The 15,412-nt window shown below is 51.2% G+C and overlaps 8 protein-coding genes across 8 annotated transcripts; 4 read left to right on the plus strand and 4 right to left on the minus strand.

Moving 5' to 3' along the window:
- The first annotated feature begins 1,261 nt into the window (after positions 1-1,261).
- Positions 1,262-2,600, plus strand: BO79DRAFT_44348 (uncharacterized protein). Its single transcript, XM_025689260.1, has one exon. The coding sequence runs from the start codon at positions 1,672-1,674 to the stop codon at positions 2,278-2,280; it is 609 nt and encodes a 202-aa protein (XP_025544092.1). The 5' UTR covers positions 1,262-1,671; the 3' UTR covers positions 2,281-2,600.
- Positions 2,601-2,920: 320 nt separating this feature from the next.
- On the minus strand, positions 2,921-5,104 carry BO79DRAFT_235097 (MFS transporter; the record flags this gene model as incomplete). The annotated part of the gene is made up of 6 exons (XM_025684450.1): positions 4,578-5,104; positions 4,509-4,529; positions 4,404-4,461; positions 3,667-4,346; positions 3,491-3,593; positions 2,921-3,420 (listed from the first exon to the last, which is right to left on the minus strand). Exons 1-6 carry the CDS (start codon positions 4,677-4,679, stop codon positions 2,921-2,923), a joined length of 1,464 nt encoding a protein of 487 aa, XP_025544093.1. The 5' UTR covers positions 4,680-5,104.
- Positions 5,105-5,328: 224 nt separating this feature from the next.
- On the plus strand, positions 5,329-6,530 carry BO79DRAFT_165909 (urate oxidase). Its single transcript, XM_025679278.1, has 3 exons — positions 5,329-5,548; positions 5,603-6,249; positions 6,316-6,530. The coding sequence occupies exons 1-3, from the start codon at positions 5,409-5,411 to the stop codon at positions 6,435-6,437; spliced, it is 909 nt and encodes a 302-aa protein (XP_025544094.1). The 5' UTR covers positions 5,329-5,408; the 3' UTR covers positions 6,438-6,530.
- Positions 6,531-6,562: 32 nt separating this feature from the next.
- Positions 6,563-7,562, minus strand: BO79DRAFT_165913 (mitochondrial 54S ribosomal protein uL13m). The gene is made up of 3 exons (XM_025679279.1): positions 7,506-7,562; positions 7,020-7,380; positions 6,563-6,902 (listed from the first exon to the last, which is right to left on the minus strand). Exons 1-3 carry the CDS (start codon positions 7,524-7,526, stop codon positions 6,784-6,786), a joined length of 501 nt encoding a protein of 166 aa, XP_025544095.1. The 5' UTR covers positions 7,527-7,562; the 3' UTR covers positions 6,563-6,783.
- A 195-nt stretch (positions 7,563-7,757) lies between these two features.
- BO79DRAFT_44395 (40S ribosomal protein uS9) lies at positions 7,758-9,084 on the plus strand. Its single transcript, XM_025689261.1, has 4 exons — positions 7,758-7,932; positions 8,062-8,084; positions 8,487-8,558; positions 8,634-9,084. Exons 1-4 carry the CDS (start codon positions 7,887-7,889, stop codon positions 8,922-8,924), a joined length of 432 nt encoding a protein of 143 aa, XP_025544096.1. The 5' UTR covers positions 7,758-7,886; the 3' UTR covers positions 8,925-9,084.
- Positions 9,085-9,902: 818 nt separating this feature from the next.
- BO79DRAFT_137944 (RNA-binding protein) lies at positions 9,903-11,431 on the minus strand (the record flags this gene model as incomplete). The annotated part of the gene is made up of 7 exons (XM_025678140.1): positions 9,903-10,388; positions 10,437-10,910; positions 10,957-11,009; positions 11,066-11,087; positions 11,145-11,219; positions 11,291-11,300; positions 11,379-11,431. 7 exons carry the CDS (start codon positions 11,429-11,431, stop codon positions 9,903-9,905), a joined length of 1,173 nt encoding a protein of 390 aa, XP_025544097.1.
- Positions 11,432-11,638: 207 nt separating this feature from the next.
- BO79DRAFT_235102 (uncharacterized protein) lies at positions 11,639-12,442 on the plus strand (the record flags this gene model as incomplete). The annotated part of the gene is made up of 2 exons (XM_025684451.1): positions 11,639-12,381; positions 12,411-12,442. Exons 1-2 carry the CDS (start codon positions 12,066-12,068, stop codon positions 12,440-12,442), a joined length of 348 nt encoding a protein of 115 aa, XP_025544098.1. The 5' UTR covers positions 11,639-12,065.
- A 799-nt stretch (positions 12,443-13,241) lies between these two features.
- BO79DRAFT_272716 (putative ATP-dependent protease (CrgA)) lies at positions 13,242-15,366 on the minus strand. The gene is made up of 2 exons (XM_025687452.1): positions 15,265-15,366; positions 13,242-15,142 (listed from the first exon to the last, which is right to left on the minus strand). Exons 1-2 carry the CDS (start codon positions 15,349-15,351, stop codon positions 13,397-13,399), a joined length of 1,833 nt encoding a protein of 610 aa, XP_025544099.1. The 5' UTR covers positions 15,352-15,366; the 3' UTR covers positions 13,242-13,396.
- Positions 15,367-15,412: the final 46 nt, after the last annotated feature.

The raw sequence follows: 15,412 nt of genomic DNA on the forward strand, positions 1-15,412 counted from the left end.
TACGAGGTCGAGCTAGGATGAAAGGTGTTGCGTCGTCTTGTGTTTACTATTTGCCTCCTGCGTTTCTATCCAATGTGTTTTTGTGTCAATGTGCTTCGGTTTCCTTTCGTGTCTCATGCTTTATTCTTTTTTTTTCTGTTTCTTTTCATCTCTTTCATTTGTGACCGAAAAAGGTAGCATGGTGCTTTTCGACTGCCCGATTTTCCTACATTTTCGCGGCTGGGTTGCCTGCAGATCCTGGCCGCAGTCAGGGAGACTCCTGCTGTGTTGGAGCTTGTTTCATTCTTTTTTGTTACTCCGGACGGCGGTTGGTTGATCTGCCTGGATGCACACCCCTGGTCAGCCCCCAGATGTTCCATACGTCGGTTATGTACTTGTTCTATCCATGATGCCGCATGCATTTTCTTCTTGTATCTGGTCCTGGAGTCTGGAGGCCAGGGAGGCCGATTGAAAAACCCCCTGCATCAGGCCTGGTGGAAGTCGTCACTTATGGGAAGCCACGGGAATCCAAAAGCTAGAATATAGACAGCCAGTGATTCGGAGTTGAACGAGAAATAATAAGGGCCATATTTACATGACTTACAATTAATCTGGGAGGGGGTGTAATAGAGAAATAGCAGAGTACTACAAAGTACTACTTGAGTAGTTACTCTTTACTAAGGTCAACTAACTAGCTAACTAGCTAACTAGCTAAGTAACTAATGAGAGAGCCTCACGGGATCGGAAGGGGACAGGCCATGTGAACACCCCGTGACTGCCTGGAACTGGACTTTCCCGACCGAACAAGCCAACCTTTGGTCCGGAGCGGAGATGTCTGGAGAAGATCCCGGGATTTCCCTACGGTGAGTGCTGGATGGTTAGTGCGATCGGGTACTCTTGTTGCAGGTGATGTGATTCTTGTTTTTTTTTTTCTTGTTTCGCATGTGCCAAAGTGTACGTGTAGGCCGATACTTTACTTGGGGAAAGAGAAAGTGGGGGTAGATTGATAGAGATAGAAAGACATAGTAGCAAGCATGAGAGATAAGAGACTACTTAACATTCTAAGTGATGAGTGATTATTTCATCCCCTCCTATTACCAGTAGATATAATTAAGTAGTAACTGATAGTCTACAGTACTTAATTAATAGACGTCACCGCCGAGGGGCTCCCCCGGATTGATATCCACCCCCGCTGATTGGCCGCCGCCCACGGGACTCCCCGGAGGTCCTCCAGTTTCAACTTCTGAATCTCTCGTCCTCCGCCGTTTCTCTCGTCATCGTCCACCTCCTCCTCCATCCTTCTGGCTCCGATCGTCCGTCCCCTCCTGCAGTCTCCTTTTGGTCCTGTCTGTGCTTGTGTACTCGTGTACTCTTGTACTCAGTCGCTCTCCTCCATCCACACTCTCCTCTCAGACCCCCGTCTAGATCTCGTCTACTCCGCAACTCCGCGGCTACTATCGCCCCGATCTCGACCGACGACCACCGACACCAACTCTATATACAAGACGCACAATTCCCTCACCTCACCACACCACTTCTCACAACCGGCAACCCATACCTTCTATACCAATATTAGCAAACACACCTGCGACCGACTACAGGCCCTAGTCCTATCCGACTAGCGTACCCCTGTCAGTCCAAATCTACTCCCTCCATCTCTATACTCTCACCGTGGCTCCCCCCCTCGCCACCATGTCCACCAACCGGCCATTCCTGGCCAACTTCCTAGCGGCCTTTCGCGCCCAGTCCACATACAAAGCCTCAGCGGCAGGTTCACAATCCGCGACCGCTGGTCCATCCTCCTCTCTCTCCTCCACCCAAATCTCCCAAGGCGCACGAGCCATAGCCACCAAGGCCAGCAACGGCAACGCAGCCGCTTCCTCATCAGATGCCTCTCCATCCACCACCACCCATCACTACCACCATCATTCCACCACAAGCGCTTCATCCTCCTCCCACTCCCGTCCTCACTCGCACCAGCGATCTCCATTGAACCAACCCGAATCTTCCCCAGCATCCCCGGCCCCACCTCAGACCCAGCAGGCCGCTTCTTCTCCACCCACTCCGGCCGCATCAAACCCCATTCCGATCACAAACAGCCAAGGCCGCCAGCGTCGCGGCAGCGACAGCTCCAGTGGCTCGGGAGGGTTCCGCGATGCGCTGGGTCCGGAGAAGTGGTATATCGGAGGTCGAACGCCTGGCGGGGAGGAGCGGTTCTACCGTTTAGGGATGGTGACGAAGGGCGGAGGTCGGCTCGGTGGGAGCGGTAGAGTGGGAAGCATTGATCAGCTAAGTCTGTGACTGACTGATTGATTGATTTATTGATTCATGGTGTTTGGGGATATGAGCGTTATGGTGGAGTTTCTTCCCTTCATTTTTCTCTATTACAATTTCACCCCCCCATGATTAGGGGTTATTGGCGTCCAAGTAGGGCATTGGATGGCGTTATACTTTCCTTTTCTTTTCTTTCTTCCTTTTGTTTTCCCCCCTTTCTATCCCTCCGGTGAATGGAATACAGACAAAAAAGGTACCGCTTTTAACTTTCGGGGGGTTCGATTCTCTTATTATATGATTGATCCATTCCCTTCTGGTGTTGATATGGAATCTTCTTTCTCCGCTCCGCTATGCTATGCTATGCTACGCTACGCTACATCCACACCGGTGTGTATCTGGATTGAGTTTGAACTGTACATGAAGACAATCCTTGTGCTGTGTGATGCTCGTCTTATGTCTTTCGATAAAAGGTGCAGTTGGTATGATTTGAGAGAAGATGGATGGATGAAATGAATGTTAGATCTGATCTGAAATCCGAATGTATCAATCAGCATATGACCGACCTAGTTAGGTTTCCTACTAAAAGCAAACTTCCAATTTTACACTCACACTCATCATCCAGAATCCAATTCAATCTATCACCCTGATAGCTACTTCACCTACCTACTCAATCCCCAGCAAGCAACCTCTCCCTCTCCTCATCATCCCCATCTCCATCCCCATCCCCAAACCTACTACCACCACAACAAGCATCCCCCCTCAACCCAACCCCCACCACCACCCCCGTCACCGCACAAACCACCCCCAACCCCACAACCACAACCCCCCACCCAAACCTCCCCTCCACGAACCCAGCCAACGGCCCCAAACTCAGTCCTAGGAACTGCGCCATCGTCTGAATCCCAAACGCCTGGGCGACTGCGCCCCTGGGCCCGAAGATCCCCGGCTCCCGGCGCTCCATGGTATCCAATACGCGCTGGGTCTCGAGGTACAGGGCCGGGGTGGCGATGTTGACGAGGAGGCCGGTCAAGGTGAGGTTTATCATTAGGAGGGTGATGTGGGTGCTTGTGGGGTTGGTGGAGAGCGCGAGCATGCTGAGTGGGATGGGGAGGAGGAGGAAGGTCGTTGTTGCGATGGGGTGTGGGGTTATGGTGTCGGTTAGCTTTCCTATGGTTATAGAGGGATAGGGTTAGTGAGATGGGTGGTTTGGGGGGAGGGGAATGGGGGAGGGGTGTACCGAAGTAGGGCTCGAAGAGAGCGGTCATGGAGGAGGGGAGGAAGGTTAGGCCTGCGCCTAGGGGCGTCCAGTTGAAGTGGGATTCGACGAAGATGGGGATTGTCTGTTATTTTTTAGTGGGTGAGTGGGTTGTTAGTTTGTGGTGTATGGATGGGGAAGTGGGGGGAGGGACGTACGGCGTCAAAGGCTGCGTATATCATGCCGTGGACGAGGAGACCCCAGGATGATATGAGGATGCGGGGCTGTTGGATGAGGAGTAGGAGGGTGGGCTTGCGGGAGTGTTTGGGTATGATGGTTGCTTCGTTCTCTGTGGTTTCGGGTTGAGGTGTGCTTGACTCAAAGGGACTGTCGTGGTTGTTGGTTTCGTTGTCATTGTCGGCATCATCTTGCGATAAAGCCATCCACCGCTTCGCGACCCTCTTTTCGATCACTGCAAACCGCATCACCAGGTCTAATCCTACAATGGCAAACGCCATTGCAAACACGGGTTGATAGCCTGCTACTCTGTACACCAGACCCCCCAGTAATGGACCTAGCAGGAACCCTAGGGTAACCGCTGACCCTAGGTATCCGACAGTCTGGCCGAGGTTCTCGAACGGGACGGAGTCGGTGAGAAGAGCGAGTCCAGCGACGACGACCATGGCGGTTGCACTACCTTGTAATAGGCGTGCGATGACGAAGAAGCCGATGGTGCGTGCGAGACAGAGGATGAGCATAGATGCCCCGAGCAGAATGAGGCCGAGCAGGTAGGGGAGTTTGCGCGTGGGCGCAACGTCGATCAAGTATCCGAAGATCGGGCAGCAGATGAATGCGACGGTGGCTTCGCAGATGAGGAGAATGCTGACCCAGCGTTCGCCTGGTTTTGTATCAGAAGGTGTAGACTAGGTTGGGGTGATTGTGGTGGTGGACGTACGGTCTTCATAGGGAATTTTCGCGCGGTCGACTAGGGCTGTTGGCATGACGGGGACGATCTAGAGAGTTAATTGGCGATATAGATGTGAGTATGGATGATGCTCACCATGGCATAGAGGAAGTAGTCCTGCCGGTGTCAGCTATTGTGTCTCTGGTAGAGTGATTGTCTGCATACCGTGAACGAAGAGGTCCAGACTGTCGCGATGATGAAGGCTGTAGAGGAACGGTACTTGAGAAGCCATGGCGGGCGCTCTCTACCTTCACTTGTAAACCACATGGTATTCTCAGGCTCGTCGATTTGATGTCCTGGTCTCAGCAGGATTCAGCCGGATAGCTCTCATTGCTGAACCGTTGGACAATAGGCCGGGCCCGCGGTATCGGACAGGTCCGTAGGAGAGCAATTGAAGGCCAGTCGAGGGTCGAAACGGGATATGCTATATTGAGAAACTCAGCAGATCCCGACATTTCTTGCAATGATGGCGGACACCATCTTGAGTCTGGGGATTCATTGTTTGTTGAGTCGCGACATTCTTTCGAGTGGATGACGTCTGGGCAGTCACATGTCCGATACTTCCTCTACATTTGTAGGGTTTCTTGGTAGTCTGGCTGTCATTTCTTGCTCTTTCATGTAACCGCTGACGGCAGCATAGATGAATCCATCCCAATCACATCACTTTGGTTACATCCATTACATTCATTCTAGCCAAACAAATCTCCGGCAACCACAGCCGGGATTGCCTGATGTTTGCATAACCCCAGAGGTTACGAATCCCGGGGCGATAAGATAAAGCGAGGGAGGCTGCGGCCGTCAAGTCCCGCGGGCTTCGGAGGTGGCCGATACGCTGCCATCTCCCCATCCCGACTGCTCCCTGGCTCCGGAGAAGTCTTAAAAAGCTTCATCCTGCTGCCACAGGGCTTGTTGCAGTTGAAACTTCCAGTTCTGTGTTTATTGTCAATACCCTTCTTTGGTTGCTCATCTTCCTCTCCTCCCTACCCCATACCCACCATGTCTTCCCCAGTTGCTGCGGCCCGCTACGGCAAGGACAATGTCCGAGTATACAAGGTCCACCGCGATGAGAAGACCGGCGTCCAGACGGTCGTCGAGATGACCGTCTGCGTCCTTTTGGAGGGTGACATCGATACCTCGTATGTATTTTCCTTCTTCAAATCGAAATCAGAGCTAACCCTCATTTCCTACAGCTACACCAAGGCCGACAACAGCGTGATTGTCGCAACCGACTCCATCAAGAACACCATCTACATCACCGCCAAGCAAAACCCCGTCACTCCCCCCGAGCTCTTCGGCTCCATTCTTGGATCCCACTTCATCACCAAGTACAACCACATCCACGCCGCCCATGTCAACATCATTACCCACCGTTGGACCCGAATGACCATCGACGGCAAGCCGCACCCGCACTCCTTCCTCCGGGATGGCGAGGAAACCCGCAACGTGCAGGTCGACGTCGTCGAGGGCAAGGGCGTGGACATCACTTCGTCTCTGGCCAAGTTGACCGTGCTGAAGAGCACCAACTCGCAGTTCTGGGGCTTCCTGCGCGACGAGTACACCACCCTCCCTGAGACATGGGACCGTATTCTCAGCACCGACGTCGACGCCAGCTGGCAGTGGCGCCGCTTCAACGGGCTGGACGAGGTGCGCGCTACTGTGCCTCAGTTCGATGCGACCTGGTCGGCGGCCAGGGATATTACCCTTAAGACCTTTGCCGAGGACAACTCGGCCAGTGTCCAGAACACTATGTACAAGATGGCGGAGCTGATCTTGGCTCGTCAGCCCTTGCTTGAGACGGTCGAGTACTCTCTGCCTAACAAGCACTACTTCGAAGTTGGTATGTATTTCATCTGTTTGATAGATTCGTTCGTCTTGAATTCCGGCTAATCATTGTTCGTCACAGACCTGAGCTGGCACAAGGGCCTGAAGAACACCGGCAAGGACGCTGAGGTGTATGCGCCGCAGACCAACCCCAACGGGTTGATCAAGTGCACGGTTGGTCGCAACACGAAGGCGAAGCTGTAGGATGATTTGTAGTATTGCATTAGCAGTTATGAGATGGAGTTCTGGCACTTGTATATAGGTTAGGGATAAATAGCATCATTCACATGTTCTGATACATCATGATCAATGCACAAGCTGTTGTAATTGTGTAGCGTAGCTAGTAGTAGTAGTAGTAGTATAAACAAGATATGTCACATAAAAGATAAAGATAAAGGAAATAAAATCACAGAACTCCCACCCATGCGCTAGCAAGTCATAACATGACAACAGCAATATCAATGACATATGTAAAAGTACAAGAGGTTTAAATGGTAACAATGGTATCCGATCCAGCAAGTCGACAAGATGCGCAGACAATAAAATGCAATTACGCATCGGTCTTGGCCGTCTTGAACGCCTCCTTCACCTCGGGCAAGTTTCCGATGACCGACTGTCCGTTAAGCTTGACAATGTTCTCCTTGTAGGGGTGGGCGAGACCTTCGAAAGCTATACAACAACGTCATTAGCATACATCCTCAAACGACATACCATATACCAGTCTAGCCCCAAGGTGGAGACGACATATATGTATCCAATTGATATTAATATCAGAGGTATACTCACTCTTCAGCCTAGCCAAGCGCTTATCCCGCAAGCGGTTCTTGGGCAACATGCCGCGAACAGCACGACGAAGAACCTCACCACCGCCCCATTTCTCAAACATCTTGTCCATAGTCATGCTCCGCAGACTACCGGGGCGGGTGTTGTGAGTGTAGTACTTCTTCTGGAAGCGCTTCTTGCCGGTGACGCGGAGGTCGTGGCATCCGACGGCGACGACATAGTCACCGCAGTCGGTGGAGGGGTCGTAGACGGGCTTGTTCTTGCCCATGAGGGTGAGGGCAATAGAGGAGGCAAGTCTACCCAGACTGCGAGGGTCACTGCCGACGTCGACGTAGTGCCATGTTCGGGAGAAGGCGAGACGGGTCTATAGCATCATATTGATATCAAAGTTAGACAATGAGCATAAACAGATAGATATAGAGAGGGAGGGAGAAGGGATCAATAATATGCAATTGAGAGAATAGTGGGGAGGAGAATAATGGGATATACCTTTCCAACAGTCTGCGACATCTTGACGTAAAACGAATAGCTATAGCTATATGCCTCTTACTTCAATCTATACCTACAACAACCTGGGCACTGGTCTCTATCCCGGGAGTCCGAACTTTCCCCATCACGTGATGTAATCCAACTCCCCCCGACAAGCCCTACCTCAAGGTCCCAAAGCGGCCTAGCGCCGCGCACTAAGCGAGAGACCAAGAATTGGACAGTCAGCAAAACCACAAGCCCCAAAGAAGAAATCGCACCGCCTGACTGTGCGAAGCGAAAATTAATACAGCGCGACTCCGTTAATCGACGACAAATACTCCACGACCCCGACACCGTCTACCTTACTTCCCACCACCCAGCACACTTCGCCGCCTCCCCATCATGGCTTCCGTCCCGAGTGTGCAATGCTTCGGCAAGAAGAAGACGGGTGAGTTTTCCTCTTGTTTTTGATATATAAATGGATTAGGTGGAATTTGAAGATTGGGGGAGGGTTCGGGATGTTGGGATGATTTGTTGAAGGTAGCATGGGATGCTAATGGTTGATGTGATTTTTTAGCCACCGCTGTCGCCCACTGCAAGGTATGAGAATAACGTTCTCTGTCTATCTGTCACCTTCCTGCTGGTCTAGGATTTATCGTGTTTGCGGATGCCGATGTGTCGTTCGATATTGGTCAATACTTGGGTTTGGAAGGTTGAAGGAAGCTTGGGTATCTATTCGACATTAAGGGTTAAGGAACATGGAATGCATGGAAACGCGAAGGATCTGATATCGAGTATCGAAAAATAATTGAACGACACGAATATGCAAATCTGAAGGAAGACGAAATACCTAAAGGGGAGAAAAAGGAAGAAGGACATGCGCAACCAAACTCGAACGACACATCTGCATCCGCACCGCAATATATCAGATGAACCAAAACTGCGACAGAAAGAAGAAGAATAAGAAGAGCGTCAAAACTGATTCGTTTCTTCCAACTACAGCAAGGCAAGGGCATGATCCGGGTCAACGGCCAGCCCCTCTCTCTGGTCCAGCCTGAGATCCTCCGCTTCAAGGTACATACTCACCTGTCGGGATTTCTTCTACGAAGTGGCAATGACGGATCGAATTAACACGCGAAATTGGAATAGGTCTACGAGCCCCTCCTGATCGTTGGAGCCGACAAGTTCGCCGGTGTCGACATCCGTGTCCGTGTCTCCGGTGGTGGTCACACCTCCCAGGTTTACGCCATCCGTCAGGCCATCGCCAAGTCCATCGTCGCCTACTACCAGAAGTACGTCGATGAGCACTCCAAGAACCAGCTGAAGCAGGCTCTTGTCCAGTACGACCGCACACTCCTCGTCGCCGACAACCGTCGTACGGAGCCCAAGAAGTTCGGTGGTCGTGGTGCCCGCGCTCGCTACCAGAAGTCCTACCGTTAAACGGCTTCATTATTACATCAACAATATACACACATACAAGCTTGCTCCGCCTCTGCCTGTTTTTCTGTTCTCATTCCTTTTTGTTTCTCATTCCGTTCCGTTTTCGAAAGAAAGGAATTTAAACCATGGATTTGGGGGACAAAAACCTTACTTTCCCGGCTGTTATGCTTCCCCCCACCTTTTACGGTTCGAGTTTTTGCTTGCTTGGCTCGGATCGGTTTTAAAAAAAAAGTTTTCCTATAACGTTTCCCCTCTTATGATTATGGCCGGGTTATGAAGGGTTTTGTTTGTGTGAGGCAGAAAACGGGATATCATGCGGGATGGTGTTGTTGTTGCTGTTTGTCGTTTTAACGGTTGTACTTATTGGGGTGAGGGAGAGAAGAAGAGAGAGATCTGGTGTGGTGGTCCCATTCCACCACTGCAGACAATTCAATCAAATAAAGAGGATGGTTTGGGTTGTTTACAGTGGCTGTGTTTGGAAATTATGGTGCAATGCTGGCCCCGGTCTTAGGCTGTTATTTAGTATAAGCCTGGACTATCTTAAATATCACCCAATTTCTTTTTTTGTCGTCAGCCCTGTCACTATAAAAGGTTGTATTGGACGTCCGTGCGTTGTATTAGCATACAAACGCACGTTCTCTTAACGGATAAACCGTTTTAGATGACTGAAATACGCTGGCTATGGTAAGTAATAGCATCTGGCAATCAGTCTGGCCATCCCCCTCGTAGATCACCCGCCATCTCGATTCATTTTCACCCCACTCGCCGTCGCCTATCCGCCATCTTCGCCCGTCCAGCCTGATCGATCATTCCGTTCCGTTAAACCAGATCCCTTCCACGCAACGTACTACCCTACTAGCACCAGTTCCCCCAGATTTGATGACTGGTTTCGCCTAAAGGGAATGTGCTGCTCGACTATTTGGTAGCACAGCACTTCAAAGAAAGTACAAAGGAAAAAAAGAGACGAGAGGTGACAACTCAGGCGGTAACGCTATTATCAGCCCATCGCATTCCATTGTTCATCCTTCCCAGTCCGTCATGGCTCGTATGGTCGTCCTCATCGTCGGCTCCATCCAGGGACAGAAGTTGAAAACGATTGGGCACGGAGCCGGTTTTCTTTGCCGGTGCTTGTGGTTCTTTCTTGGGGTACTTCCCCGAGGTACCTAAACACTCGTCCGGATAGAACCCAATTTTCATGCCCTTGTACGTGAACCGAGACATCATGCAGGAGCGTGCAAAGAGCGCATTATGCACTGAATTGGTGGAGATGTAGGCATTGCCATTCTTGAATTGTACGGAGATCACGATTAGGTTGTGGATATGGTCCAGATCCTTCCGGATGACCCACTCCGTGACGTTCGGCTGTACATTGTAGAGGACTAGATTGCGCGATGCTCCATTGTCAATTTTGGCCCGGACATAGGGAGGAAGGTAGAACTGTCTGTCATTCCAACCCACTTCCACCTATAGTATCTATTAGCGGTGCTACCGTTTGCCGAATTGGGCACTTACGCGCTTCCCAGCAACAATGAGACCGTAGGTCTTCGCAGTCCGGAAGAATTCACGAGCGGCCGCTTCCTCGACAAAAGACACACTGGCCATGTGTTCCCGCGTACGTAAATAGATGTGCAGCAGGGCTCCGCCCCTCATGGCTGCGACGATGTCTCTGTGCGTGATACGGTCGGGAAGATTCCGAATTAGCACGGTACGTTGGGCGCTTGGGGTAGGAGAAGATCCTGCACTTCTGGAAGACTCATCAAAGTCATCCTTGTCTTCGCTGTCATGGGAATCCAGGAGAGCGTCTTCGTCTTCGTCCTCATCTTCACCAACGTCGATTTCTTCAGGGTCATGGACTTTCACGTCTAAGTGTTCATGACAACCAGGAGCCTTGTTCTCGAACGCCGCATGCGATTTCGCTGGGCTCTGAGAGCTATTTTCGCGGCTAGTTTGGTGAGAAGGCTGCTGAGCAGCCCCGTAGATTAAGACCTATATCTGTTAGTAAATGTACGCCAATCAGTGGGCGTGTGCTGACATCAAGAGTTTCCTGGGACAACCCTCCATTGAGGAGTGAGGTTCTTAATTTAGCTGGAGTGATAATGTCAGCTGCAGAGATATCAGGTATATGAGAGGCGGTCGCATACCAAAATGTTGCGAGTCTTGGAGCTGCGAAGTGTCACTGGTCAGTGAGGGGCCATTTTGGACCTGTCACATTGTACTCACCAGACGATCATATTCCGAGCGGGGGATGGTGACGGTTTCTGCGTTTGACGGGGTACTTCTATAGCTTGGAAGTTGCTGTATCATGGTGAAATCATCAGATCAGCTCGCATTGATGAGATTCTAAGCGAGCAGTTGAGGGGACTCACAGCATATGGTCTGTTTATAGAAACCAGTCAGTCGGACGAGTACATATCTCAGTGAGCATATAATGGAACTCGAGTATGAGGTACTCACCTTCGAGGTATATAGCTATTTGGATGGCCTGTGAATGAGGTCGACGAGGCCATAGTACGAGAATCTGGGGTGTGGGGTGATTTTAGTGAAGATCAGGCAATCCGCCAGCAGCTTGACAACTGCAAATTGAAGCCAAGCTTACCTGAAGAAGTAGACATTGAGCTAATACTAAAAAGAAGCTGTTAGTCTGAGCAGTCTTCACCTGGAAGATGCAGAAGAGAAGCTAAGACCAGCGCAAGAGATGGTTGAAGGAACGAAGAGTAGAGAAGTACTAGTAGAGGGGAGAAGAAGAGAAAAGGGAAAGTTGATATCTCCAATCCCCAGTCGCTCCACATCCACTTTGCAAGAACGATGGATCACCCGACACTTTTATTCTTCCCTCTTTACTCATTCTCCTCTTTTCTTTCTCTTTCTTTTCTACAAGGGTCTTGGTTTGAAATCTCCCATATCTTCTTCTTCCTGCTTCACCTTTCACTCTGCTGACGAACATAGTACATTATAGATACAGTCGGGATACACTCACCGTGGGCGCTCCACACGTAGGGAGATATTTCAAAGTGATAAAGAAGAAGACTGCAGATAAGATGCAACAGCGGATCAATTGCAGATGAAGAAAGGAAAGGCGAAGAGGAAGAGAAGGAAGGAAAACGACCGGGGGAGCTGGCAAGCCAACGCATCAGGACCAGCATGGCGAACCAGACTTCAAGGGCGCCCGAACAGGCAAGCAACGAGGCACGCCATGAGAAAGGGCGATTAGGATTGCATGAGCTGCAGCTGTTCCTTCGCCATCTTGCAACGTTTGGGTGGGTTTGGCGTCGCAAATCCCAAGTGCAGCGCTTGTGCGACCAACGGCCACCAACCACCAACCAGCGCAGTTCAGCGGCAAACGGGCGCAGCGACACTGCATTGCGCTGGACAAGTCAGAGCTTGGATACTGGCTCAGAGGCTCTCTACCCCTGCCAGTTAGGCAACATTGTTCTCTTATCAGGCTTCGCAATTAGCCGTCTCCACCATCTGCGGTACGCACGCAAGGCGCATTTCGCTCCTACTTTATGCATAGATAGATAGCTACGGCTTGGTTCTTCCACTTCCACCACCAATGTGCTCGTTCGAAGTACATGCAGGGATTCCCAAAGAGTTAGTTGCCTGAAACCTTCCAATCCCTCCTATTACCCCTCTATCTGCACAAAGCTGTAAGTTCCCGTCGACTCTGTCATCGGTCGATCATAGGAGAAAAAGAATAGAAAAAAAAAATAAAGAAGCAAAGAAAGGATACCATGCCTGCATGGAGTCGCACCGGACTCTACGAGATGGGCGTTAAGCCCACCTATACGATGCGATGGGTAGCTTCCGAGATTAGTGTGTCCCTGTGGCAACCAGTCACCAGCTAGGACGAGAATACTTATACTCCTCGTTCTGGAGGAGAAATTATGGCTGCCGCAGTCTAAGGCCGGGCGCCAACTAGTACAAGGACCAGTGAACGCTATCGCGTACTAACAGCGCCTTCGATACTTCAAGGATTAGCCGTACCTGGGCGTGGATGAGTGGCGTCCCTCTTCCTCGTCGTGCATCTCTCTCGTCGTCCGCTGTTCATATCTATCAGCGTGGTTCTCGCCGTCTGGCTCGCCGAATTTGGACAACATTGATCGCCATTTGCGTCGCAAAGATAGCCAAGAATATCCCCATCACGAGAGTCTGTGGGATATAGCTTCCTCCTGAATCCTGACTCTGCGTCCGCTGCCGGCGATCAGGATCAACTGGACGAGGAGACCCAAATGAGATGGAGACAGACATGGAAAATGGCGTGAACGACGTAAAGACTCCCGCAGACGGGGCCAGGTATGTCAAAGCTGGGCTCAGAACCATTGGCACGAGGGAGAAGACGAGGAGAGGGACGGCTAGTCATAAGACCGAGGCGAATGATGGTCGGGGCCGAGCCAACCTTGTCAAGAGAAAATGTGAGCGCCAGCCAGGAAGGATATGAAAGCAAAGCCCTGATGAAGGGGCCGATCATCTACCTACCACTCTCGAGACTCTGACTTCCTCACCCACCGCACAACCATCTTCAGTCTATCCCGGACACTGGTCGTCGCTAGAAGCTTGTACTTCTCATCCTCCCAGAGAGGCAGAACGCAGGCGAACCACCAGGGAAACACCGCCGGATCGGTAGGCGCCTCGCCATATGCTAGCAAGACTCGCGGATGGAGCCATGCTGCTCCTTCGCGACGGCTTTTGTCGATAAAATCCAAGGCGATCTGAAAAAGCTGTTGCGTGGGCAGAGACTCCGGTGGTGTTGACGCTGCTGATAGCGATTCCCCTGTTCCTGATGACGTTTCCAAAGACTCTAGCCTTTCCTCCTCAGTTATCGCAATATCATCCACACGCTGAATCCTGCCAACATGATATCCATCCACCATCTCAAAGCTCATCACTTTGAAGCGCGACACCCCTGATGCAATCACCAAGCTTCTCCCATCGGGGAGTAGCTCGAACCGCTCCACCACCAGCACCGTACCATACTGCATGAATTGGGCCCTGCCCAAACCTTCCTGCAGCCGACCGGAGCGATTATACATAACCATACCAAATTTCTTATCCCTCGTCTGCATGACCCTATGGATCATAGTCCGATACCGCGGTTCAAATATATGCAAGAAAGTCGGCATAGTCGGGAACGAAAGCGAGCTCACGAACAAGGGAATAGTCCGTTCTCCATCGCCAGTAGCGGCCACTCCATCCTCATTAGAAGAATCCTCGCGACGCGACTCAACCTGCTCAGGGAACAAAGCTTCCACCAAGTCCGAAATCCTCCTATTAACGGGCTCAGCCCGCACCGTCGAAGCCATATTCAACTTGCGCCGACACAGCGGACACAAATCACTATGATTCAAAACCATAGCCACACATCCGCGACAAAACGTATGTCCACAAGAAGTCGTCAACGGATCCAATATAAGCGAGTAGCAGACCTGACAGTCTAATTCTCCCCGAACTGCCTCCTTCAATCTCTCGTAGGATAGTTGTTGCCCTTGTCCCTCCTCGAATGTAGTATTACCTTCCACCTCCAGCACATCCCCAAACCCAACACGACCCTGCTTAACCAACCCATACACACCCCCTAACAAATCCCCACACCCAATCCTAGCAACACACTTCTCTGTCCCTATGTCTGCCTCTGTCCCTTTCACCTCATCCTCACCCCCCAACCTCTTCCCCTCCCACCTCACATCACAAAACCTCGCACCATCATCACTACCCCCCTTCCCCAAAACCTCCTCAAACACATCCACCACCCTCCCCAACAAAACATCCGTCCCGCAATCCCCCAGACAATGTTCCCCCGAGCAGCTCGTCGCACCATCTCCCCAATAGCACGTAAACCCCTGTTTCCGCTCCTCATCCGCCGGATAAGTAATCCCCGTCCGTTGCCGAATGGGCGGTAGACATGACTTGCAGATCGTGTTTCCGCAGGGCAGGCGCAGCGGGGTTCGGAGCGGTAACGAGCAGCGCGGGCATTGGATAAGCCGGATGATGGAATGTGCGGAGGTTAATCGGGAAAGGAGCGGGTCGCGTGAGCTGTTGTTGTTGTTCAGCGTGTGGTGGTGGTGATCATCGCCGTTTTGTTCTTCTGCTGCAGCGTTGCTGGGATGCGGAGGTGGAGGGCTGGGCATGGTGGCATCTTCCATGGAGGTTCGCGGTATGTAGAGATGTGGGGATCGGAGAGGAGGAGGAGAAGGCAAATATAGAGGAAAGAGGTAGAGAATCTAGTCCAGGGTCGGTCGGTTGGTCGGTCGGCGCTTAGATTGATTGATTGATTGATTTATTGATTGATTGATTGATTGATTGATTGATCGATGTTTTGTTGGGCTTACTTACTGTGACTGACGGGTGGAGACGAGCTGGGCTGGTTGGTCTCCGGAGCTCTCTCCTTCCGGCTGTCATCCGAGGTTCGGGGACGCGCCTTCGATATCATGGCTGGTAGCCAAGACTATCTTTTCTTATAATGTAGCTAAGCTATTAGACATAAATGAATT

The sequence above is a fragment of the Aspergillus costaricaensis genome (assembly GCF_003184835.1).
Source record: "Aspergillus costaricaensis CBS 115574 unplaced genomic scaffold BO79scaffold_3, whole genome shotgun sequence".
Lineage (NCBI taxonomy): Eukaryota > Fungi > Ascomycota > Eurotiomycetes > Eurotiales > Aspergillaceae > Aspergillus > Aspergillus costaricensis.